The sequence below is a fragment of the Chelonoidis abingdonii genome, chromosome 16 (genome assembly GCF_003597395.2).
Source record: "Chelonoidis abingdonii isolate Lonesome George chromosome 16, CheloAbing_2.0, whole genome shotgun sequence".
Classification (NCBI taxonomy): Eukaryota; Metazoa; Chordata; order Testudines; family Testudinidae; genus Chelonoidis; species Chelonoidis abingdonii.
This window is the reverse complement of record NC_133784.1, coordinates 6,804,769-6,814,831: the sequence shown is the minus strand read 5'-3', so window position 1 is coordinate 6,814,831 and position 10,063 is coordinate 6,804,769. Positions and strand designations below refer to the sequence as shown.

The 10,063-nt window shown below is 60.2% G+C and overlaps 1 protein-coding gene across 1 annotated transcript in view; it reads right to left on the bottom strand.

Moving 5' to 3' along the window:
- The window catches only part of GOLGA7B (golgin A7 family member B), a 39,386-nt gene continuing 29,323 nt past the window's right edge, over positions 1 to 10,063 (bottom strand). The window contains exons 2-5 of the mRNA XM_032776164.2: positions 8,662 to 8,787; positions 5,371 to 5,523; positions 456 to 557; positions 1 to 170 (exon numbers count right to left, since the gene is read on the bottom strand). Of these exons, the coding sequence (XP_032632055.1) occupies positions 90 to 170; positions 456 to 557; positions 5,371 to 5,523; positions 8,662 to 8,787 (462 nt within the window). The 3' untranslated portion in view covers positions 1 to 89. The remainder of the gene's footprint in view (positions 171 to 455; positions 558 to 5,370; positions 5,524 to 8,661; positions 8,788 to 10,063) is intronic.

Here is a 10,063-nt window from a genome sequence, read left to right as displayed (position 1 = left end):
CAGAAGCGGGTGCTCTGGTACCGCAGCCGGCGGAGCTCAGCAAGGCCTTCGTCCTGGCAGTGCAGGTCCCTGCAGGGACCCCCGGCCAGTCACCGCCCCCCCCCGCCCCCGCTGCTGGTGCTGCCGCTGCTGGTGCTGCCGCATCTGTCCTCATAGATGGAGATCTCGATCTGGGCCCAGGCTAAGGACCAACAGCAGGACAAGGGCTGCTGGGCAGGCAGGGGTGTGCCAGGATCTGCTCCCAGTTCCCAGGGCCAGCCGAGGCCTCCAGCCCCCTGTGCCCAGTAGGGGGAGCTGAGTGCCAGGGGCCAGTGGGGGGCTCGGGGCGAGCTGGCCTTGCAGAGGGGGGCCCGTTTGCTGCAGCCGTGTGCACCACTGTAAGAGCGATGCTCTTGCCCATCCCGCCAGGCTCACCCATGCCCATCTTCCCTGCCCTGGGCCCACCAGGAGGATACGACCCGCATGCCCCGCTCCACGGGGTCGGTGAGCAGCAGGCCCCGGGGCGCATACACCTGCTCGTTCTGCTCCTGGATGTACTTGGAGATCTTCTTCAGCACCTGCGAGGGCAAAGGGGACAGCCTGTCAGGGCCCACCGTCCCGGGCACCCAGCGGCTCCCTGGCCTGCCGCCTTCCCTGGCAGGGGATTGGGCCCTTTGGCTGTGCTGCCTGTCACTGGGGCTAACCAGCACACCTGCCCCACTGCGCCTGCCCCACAGCAACAGCCTCTGGGGGCAGGTCGTCCCCTTTGGAAAGGACGAGCTCCTGGGAACAGCGAGCGGGGACGACAGGCCCATGGTCATAGTCAGGGGCACAGCTGGGTTAGAACCCAGGAGTCCTGGCTCCCAGCCCCACCCCACCCCCCTCTAACCACTAGAGCCCACTCCCCTGCCAAAGCACTGGCTCCCAGCCGCCTGCTCCAAGGAGGGGCAGTGTCTGAGGGAAACGGGGGGGGTGATCGCCCAGGAAGCAGAGCGAACTGGAGTCTGCACCACTAGTGAGATGCCACCCAGGCTGCTGGAGGGGGAGAAGCCAGTTGGGGGTTCTGGAAAGGACAGGGCAGCGGGTGAGTCCCAGGGCTCACACAGGCCGAGAGCTGGGGGGCCTTCCAGCAACACCCCTCAGCTGGGCCTTTCCCTGCCCAAGAGGATCCCCAGGGCAGAGCTACCGCCTGGTGCCTGCCTAGACCAGTCACCCCGAGCCCTGCTGCTCTGGGGCTGCTGCCTGCAGGGCGCAGGACCGAGCATGGGAGCAGGGACAATTGCAATCTGCGCCCCTTATGGGGAGGGCAGGCCAGGCCAGGCCCAGCAGCAACCTGATGCCTGTGTGATGAGGGGGCCCCTCTCAGAGCCTGAGGGGCCCTCGCTGAGCGCCCTTGGGAGACCCCTGCTCTGTGCCCTCCGGGCGGGGTCAGGGCTGGAGACTGTATCACCCCCGCAAGTCTCAGGCCCCAGGATGCCACGTCAGTGGTGACTGGGGCAGCAGGGGGCATTTTCCCTGGTGGGGTGCGGTCAGCACCCCAGGACTGATTCCTGGGGATGCAGGCATGGTGCTGCTCCAGCACCTGGGTCCTGCTAATGGGCACGGCTGCATGGCCCCCCAGGAGGCCGTCAAGGGCTGCGCACCAGGAGGATGCGTAGGGTGGGGGGGGGCAGTGAGGGGGGCCTGTGGGAGCTTGACCAGCCCTGGGGCTGCAGTGCAGAGAGAGGGCTCCCTGCACACCCTTGATTCACCATTGCCATTCACGGCAACGTGGCGCTGGCATCAGTTAGCAGCTTGGAAACCTGCTGCTGCCCCCACAACCGGCCACTTGATCTTTCCAACTCTCCACAGTTGAGTGGAAATGGAAAATCATCAACACGCTGCGTGAAACACAGTGTGTCTTTCACTGCGAAAAGTGACAGGAGCTCTGGGCGCTGCCCCTGTCACTGGGGAACCAGCCTCCTGCGTCATAAACCGCTGGGAGCGACTGGGGGTTAGTGCAGCTCCGCCGGCTGGACAAAGGGGCTGAGGGTATTGGCCTGCTATTGTGCAATCCCAGCTATCCGCTCACACTCACTGCCCCGCACACCCACAGATCCACTCACACTCACTTCCCTGCACACGCAGCGATCCGCTCACACTCACTCCCCCGCACACCCACAGATCTGCTCACACTCACCCCCGTACACCCATTGATCCGCTCACATTCACTCCCCTGCACACCCATAGATCCGCTCACACTCACTCCCTGCACACCCACAGATCCACTCACTTCCCTGCACACCCATCGATCCGCTCACACTCGCTTCCCTGCACATCCAGCGATCCACTCACACTCACTTCCCTGCACACCCATCGATCCGCTCACACTCACTTCCCTGCACACTCAGCGATCCACTCACACTCACTCCCCCGCACACCCACAGATCTGCTGACACTCACCCCCGTACACCCATTGATCCGCTCACATTCACTCCCCTGCACACCCATAGATCCGCTCACACTCACTCCCCCGCACACCCACAGATCTGCTCACACTCACCCCCGTACACCCATTGATCTGCTCACATTCACTCCCCTGAACACCCATAGATCCGCTCACCCTCATTCCCCGCACACCCATTGATCCGCTCACATTCACTTCCCTGCACACCCACAGATCCACTCTCATTCACTCCCCGCACACCCACAAATCTGCTCACACTCACCCCCCGCACACCCACCGATCTGCTCACATTCACTTCCCCACACACTCACAGATCCACTCACACTCACTTCCCTGCACACCCACACATCCGTTCACACACACTGTCCCTCAGGCCTATGAAAGGCACCTACTCCCACTCTCTGGGCTGGGCTGTCTTTCTGATGCTGGGGGAAGAGAGTATTTGAGAGAAGGGGCTGCTGTACAAAGGTCCTTTTCTTTTCTCCTTGAGGAGCGAGGCCCTGAGCTGGCGCATTCGGCTCAGGGCACAGCTCTGCACTGTTTCCTGTGCTTAGTGTCAGGCTCAGACCTGGCAGTGAGCTGAGTTGCAATCAGCCACTCACCCTGGGTTGTGCTGGGCTGGAGATGGGGGCAACAGGAAGGGAGCTGCAGTAGGCAGCGGGGGCAAGGGAGGAGAGGGCACTAGAGTCCTGGGACGGGCAGAGGAGCTGCAGAAAGGGAAGGAATCGTTACTGTTTGTCTCCCACCTGCCGTAGGTAGCAGCAGGGTCTCTCCACGGAGCATTGCTTGCTCAGGAGACAGGGTATTAGTCATATGAACATGTCACTTTGTTACGAATGCTTACAAACGCCTGTGCATAGGTGTCGCTACTGGCAGTGAGTTCCACAAGTCACTGATTCATGATGTTAAAAAATGTCTCCTCCCAGTTTCAGGCGTGTTGCTTTTCATTTTGATTGACTGTCACCTTGTGCTTGTACTGAGAGGGGAAGAGGAGCCCCCAGTTCACCTTCTCTGTCCCATTCATTAGTTTATGCAACTCTGATAGCTCCTTTCTTACCACCGCACTCGCTACTAACCGTACTAATCTAGGCTTAGCTGGCAGCTTTCCCCTGACGGTCCCACGTAACCCGATGGAGTCACACAGGCCCCCAGACCTCAGCATCACCTCCACACTGGTGCTGCACACCACAAAATTCATTCCGCACATGGATGGAAACATTAGAGGGAACATTGTGCAGCAGTCCCAAGTTTTATGCAGGGCCCCACTCCTGGCCCTGTATGCAGGGTCCCGGCTCCCAGCCCCTTGCCTGAGGTCCCGGCTGCCAGCCCCCCGCCTGGAGTCCTGGCTGCCAGCCCCTCATCTAGGATCCCGGCTCCCAGCCCCCTGCCCGGGGTCCTGGCTCCCAGCCCCTCACCCGGGGTCCCAGCTGCCAGCCCCTCATCTAAGGTCCCGGCTGCCAGCCTCTCGCCCGGGGTCCCGCCCAGCCCCCCGCCCAGGGTCCCAGCTCCCAGCCCCTCCTCTGGGGTCCCAGCTGCCAGCCCCTCACCCGGGGTCCCAGCTTCCAGCCCCCTGTGCCCAGGGTCCCGGCTCCCAGCCCCTCAGCCAGGGTCCCGGCTCCCAGAGATGTAACCTGAGCCAGGAGGGGGGTTGGGAGAAGTGACACTTTCTGCCCGGGAGACTGGGCAAAGGAGAGGAGGAGCAGGGGGAGGGGGAAGCACGAGCACCACCAGAGTTTCTGGCGCCCTAGGCAGAATTCAGGGAGGCGGCATTTTGTGCGCTCCCCACGGGGCACACGGGAGCTTCCGGTTCTGCTCCCGTCGCACCACCAAAGAAGGATCCTCCGCCGAAATGCCGCAGGCGACAGCAGCAGTCATTGAGCTGCTCAATTGCCTGCTGCTGTTTTCCACAGCGCATCGGCAGAAGGTCCTTCTTTGTCAGTGCAACGGGAGTGGAACTGGAAGCTCCTGTGCTTCCCGTGGGGAGCACATAAAATGCTGCCCCCCGAATCCTGGTCCCTAGGGGACCACCTAGGGTCGCCTAATGGAAGCACCGGCCCTGAGGGGGAGAGAGCAGCTGAAGGGGTTTTGGTTTCTGTTGTGTGCTGGACAGGGCCGGTGCAACCATTTAGGCAAACTAGGCGGTTGCCTAGGGCTCCAAGATTTGGGGGCGCCAAAAAGTGGCGCCCCCCCAAAAAAATTTTAAATGGTTGCAGCCGCTGCTGCTGGAGGGGCTGAGCTGCCGGCAGCAGCAGCTGCCTGCCGCCGGCAGCCCAAGGTGTCCCCCGGGTCAGGGCACCGCCGGTCAGCGCGCCCCTGAGGTCAGTGCGCCGCCGCCGCAGCCTAGGGCGCCCCGCCCCCCGGGGTCAGGGAGCCGCAGCTCCAGTGGACCTGCTGCAGGCATGCCTGCGGCAGCTCCGCCAGAGCCGCGAGACCCATGCGCGGGGCGGTGAAATGTCCCGGCGCCTAGGGCGCCAGAAACCCTAGCGCCGGTCCTGGTGCTGGATGGTGGAACGCAGGGAATCCCCAGGCTGGGGTCTAAGCTTCCTGCCCCCCAGAAGGACTTGAATAAGGGGTCCTGGTTGTACCTAAAATCTCTGGTGTAGCCTGCGTTCCTATTGTCCAATAAACCTTCTGTTTTACTGGCTGGTTAAGAGTCACTGTGAGTCCCAGGAAGAGGGGTGCAGGGCCAGACTCCCCCACACTCCGTGACAGGGGATACCCGGGAAGAATTTCCCTTCTGAGCCGCCTGGGGACCCTGCCAGGAAGGAAGGAGTGAGGGGTCACCGCAGAGAATACGGCCATTGCCCCCTGTGGAGCAGGTGGCAGGACCCAGAGGAGCCCAGGCCGGGGGGGGCTGCGGCCTTCAATTGTCCCTGCATTTGGGCCGGGCCGACTCCGTGGCAGAGGGCCCCTGGCTGATCACCAGCTGCTGGCCTGGCCCTTACCTTCTCGTAGTGGGTCTCCATGCAGAGGAAGATGAAGTAGGCCGTGGCACACGCCAGGCACCCCTCCAGGTAGGAGCTTCCCCCGATCTTCTCGGCCTCTGTGTAGAAGCCATTGAGGGTCTTCACTGTCTCCTCAAAGAGCTGCCGCTCGAGCTGGGGCAGAGAACCCGAGTGAGGGCAGTGGGGGGTCATACAGGGCCCCGCTGGCCGGCACTGGGAGCCCTGCCCAGGCCGCACTCAGCCCAAACCCTGCAGCAGGGGCCAGGGCATTGTGAGCATCCCAATGAGCTGAGCCTGAAGGGCCCCTGAACACAGACAGATCAGCTCAGCTGGGAGGAATGAGGGATGCCCCGGCACTCTGCAGAACCCAGCACAGTGCCCCGTAGAGAGCCCTCCATACACATGCACACAGACAGACACCTGGGTAGGCACCTCCCCACCCCGCGAGTTTGCTCAGAGAGCCATGGACCTGTGCACACAGACGTATGGGCACATGCAGGACCTGGACCAGTGTGAGCCCCCGAGCCAGGCCCAGCTGCACCAGCCCAGACTCCATGGCTGTGGGTGCAGCTCTCGGTGGAGGAATGTGCCAGAGTGGGAATTTTCTGAACTATTTTGTATGAATGCTGTGTGCGCCTCAGTTTCCCCCATGTGCTGCGTGGATAGCTAGCTGGTGGGGAAAGGTGGGAATGGCTTCTGGCTGGCTCAGGTTTGGGGCCCAGGTCACTGGGGGGCCCATGAAGACAATGGCCAAGCCATCCCCTGGGACCCCCCACCACCCAGGAAGCCAGCCAGGTGTGACCAGCCAACCAAAGGCCTGAGGAGAGCCCAGCTGGGGCTGGCCGGGATTTGAACATAGAGCAGGAGCCAAGGGTGGACACTGCTTGGCTGGGGCTCTGCGGAACCCGAATGGGCCAGGCTGTACGGTCCTGCTCTGGGTGCTACCCACGGCCTGCCTGGCTGTGTTCCAGACCCTCCTACCCCCCTGCTGTAACCGCGCCGGCTGCGTCCCGGCAGGTGCTGGGGGGGGTGCATTGCGCCCCCAAGTCTCTCTCAGGCGGACTCGCTGAAGGGGGCTCACGGCCTGAGCCAGGGGTGCTGAAGGCTCGGTCCAAGGAGGGAGTGAAGCCGAGGGGCTTCCCCAGCAACAGAGCGAGCCCTGGGGGGTCTGGCTCCCTGAAGGGAGCCTCCCTGGGGCTGTTGCTGAGTACTGACGCTCGGGGTCCGTGACAGGCGCCATCTGAGGGCTGTGCTGGCATCGGTGCCAGCTGGGGGGGAGCTTCCCAGGGAGCCGCTGGCAGGAGGGATCACAAGTCCACAGAGCCTCAGGGCCCCAGGCCAACACCAGGACTAACTGGGGGGGGGCGCGAGAGGGGGAGCTGTGACACAGGGCCAGAAAGAGTTAAGCAACTGGTAGACTAAATAACCCAAATTCAACCTTTAAAGTCGTGTTAGAGAAGGACCCAATGGTACGAAGGGGCCTTTCCCCATAACCAGCTAACAAAGCCTGGTAAATAGCCCCAAGCCTGGAAATGCAAATCCATTGTTGGAATTACTGGGCTAGGAATTGTGTGTGTTTGTCTAGCTTGCTAGGTGGCCCCATGTCAACACGTGGTTCCTGTCTCTCCCTGGAGCTATCGAGCCAGAGATCAAAGGGGGGTATGAACATTTCACTCAAAGCTGAATGTAATAATGTTACTGTCTCTAGTTCTCTTGGGTAACCTGCCTCTGAACTGCTGAAATGGTTAATCGCCTTCTGCTAATCAATGCAACTAATTACCTGTGTGCACTAGGAAATCGGTCATTCTACTTCAGAGCCACTCTGGGCACCCCAGGGACACCTGCTGCCAAGAGGTGTCTTAGCCTGCCAGAGACCTTGAGTGAGAACTCCTGGGCCCTGGTCTTGTTATCTTCAGGGGAAGCCTGAGGTCCCCAGTTCCATTCTGGATCGCCCTGAGCTTGGACATGGCCGGGTGTTTACTGAGCCTTTAACCAGCACTCTCGCTCGTTTCTTCTTTAATACATTTCAATCTCGTTAATAAGCATTGGCTGTCAGCGTGCGTGACAAAGTGGGACTGTTCCTAATGTTTCCTCTGAATCCTCTGTGGGTGCCTCAGTTTCCCCTATGCATTTCTTAAGTCTCTAGGTGTTGGGATAAGGGGGTGTAATTGTTGCAGAGCAAAGGGCCAGTGCACATAAATGGCCAACACTCTGTTTCCTGTCAACTAATGGCTGAGGTCCTTCCCCTCTGCAAGGTGAGAGCTAAAGGTGTGGGAGAACAAAGAGATCAGGTGACCTCCTGGCCCGGGAAAGGGACAAAGGCCAGAAAGGAGGGGCTGGAGAGTGAGTCAGTTTTGAGCTGGCTGGGGAAATGGAGTGGAGCCCAGATGGGGCTCTGGCCTCCCTGCCCACCCCCACCCCCCAGATGGACCTAACGGAGGGGGTCCTGTTTCTGTACCGGCAAGACCCGTCTTGGCCTGTGTTCCTGTCCTCTAAATAAACCTTCTGTTTTCCGGGCTGGCTGAGAGTCACGGTGAATCGCAGGAAGCTGGGGGTGCAGGCCCCTGTCTCCCCCACACTCTGTGGCCACGTCTATACGACGCGCCGTATCGGCGCGTTACAATCGATTGCTCGGGGATCGATATATCGCGTCTCATCTAGATGGGATATATCGATCCCTGAGCGCGCTTAGATCGATTCCGGAACTCCACCGACCCCAACGGAGTTCCGGAATCGACACGGCGAGCCGCGCACATCGATCCCGCGCGGCGAGGACGGGTGAGTAGATCGATTTTAGATAATCGATTTCAGCTACGCTATTCTCATAGCTGAAATTGCGTATCTAAAATCGATTTTCGCGCGTCGTGTAGACCTGGCCTGTGACAACCTGTATTTGGTAGGATCTAAGCTGTTCGTTAACCTGGTGGGTGATGTGTCCGATCCTCTGGGATTGGCAGAACTTTTTATGTGATGAAGAAGATTTCCAGAAACACTCATAGCATTTGCTTTGGGTGTTGGGTGGGAGCCCAAGGCTGGGTTGCTAAGGGAGCTGGGTGGTGGCTTCCAGGTAATCAGTGAGGTGTTACAGAAGCTGTTTAGTTGCTGGCTTGGTGAATCCAAGTAGTAGAATAACCATCAGTTCGGGGGTTGGTCTGCCCCGTCCTGTGCAATTTGCCCTAATTAAGCAACCTAAGCCTGGTGCCCCCAGGACTCCAGGGGCTCTGCCTGACCGTGCTCTGCCCCTCCCAGCCCCGGTCACCTGCCAACGCAGCAGGGCAACACGTTTCCTACCCGGCTGTCCAGCTCCAGGGGGAACTTGGTCTGGAACTGGCAGAGGGTCCCGTCATTGTAGTCCCGCTGCACAAAGACCTTGGTGGCCAGCGAGGCGCTTCGCCGCAGCTCCTGCAGGTCATGGGCCTGGGGAGAGAGGGGCGCGGCAGGTTACCCAGGGGCAGGGACAGGGTGAGGGGGCTGCCGCAGGACTTGAGGGAAGAGAAGGAGGATCCTGACACTGAGCAGAGCTCAGGACTGCAGCCCTAGCCTGGGGGGCAAAGATTGGGTGACACACACATTCCCATCCCCCACCTCCTGTACCCCCTCGGCACACACCCTGTCCCATCCCCTGTACCCCCTCTGCGCACCCCCCCTGTCCCACCCCCGTACCCCGTCTACACACACCCCTGTTCCACCCCCACTCCCTGTACCCCCTCCACACACACACCGCAGCCTGCCCCGGCCAGTTCAGTGCTCAAGGGTCCCTGCTCCTGTACAGAGTCACTGGTGCCCAGTGTGCTGTGTTAATGGGTGTCCCCGCACAGGGCCGGTCGAACCCAGCACTGCGGGATTAGATTAACAGTGAAACTACTGGAGCGGTGGTGACCAGCCGATAACACTGAAAACTCACAGCTAAACAGCTACGGCTTAGTCTAGCAAGGGCCAGGTGGGGGGAGTGACCCGCTCCTGGGGCAGGACTGCACCCTGCAGCCCAAAGGTGCCAGGCCTTTGTCTCCTTAGTGAAAGCGGGAACTTGGCGTTCTCTGTCCGTCGCTTTTAGAGGCCAGAGAGCCTTTGACGTGGCATCTCTGACAGTTACTCCACAAAGCAATGTGTAGCCCAACAGCGAAGAGGGTGACACGGACACTCCCTGCTGCTCCTCCCCCCATTTGTGTTTGCTAAACTGCAGCTTTTCTGCCATCTCCTGTCCTGCCGGCCCTGGGTACTGCTGCCATGTACCCGGAGGTAATCCACTGTCCTGTGCTGAGGACAGACGTGCTGGCTGGCCGGGTCTGAACGTGTGCTAGCAACATACTCCGGGGGGATTCCTGACAGGCCAGGTAATGGCGTATACACCTTTCCCCAGGCTGCTAGCAAGGTATTCATTTTCAAATGACCCCTCACAAGGCACATTTTGTACAAAAAGAACAGGTGTACTTGTGGCACCTTAGAGACTAACAAATTTATTACACTGATGTGTAGAGAGTGAATTTGTGGGTGCTGTCAATCCCCCCCTGTGATGAACTAGGAATGTTCTTAATGTTTTCTCTGAATACTGTGTTGGTGCCTCAGTGTCACCTATGCAGTTCTTAAGTATCTAGGTGGTGGAATAAGGGTGTGTGATTGCTGCAGAGCAAAGGGCCAGTGCACCTAAATGCCTGGCACTCTGTCTCCTAGCAACTGATGGCCTGGGCCCCTC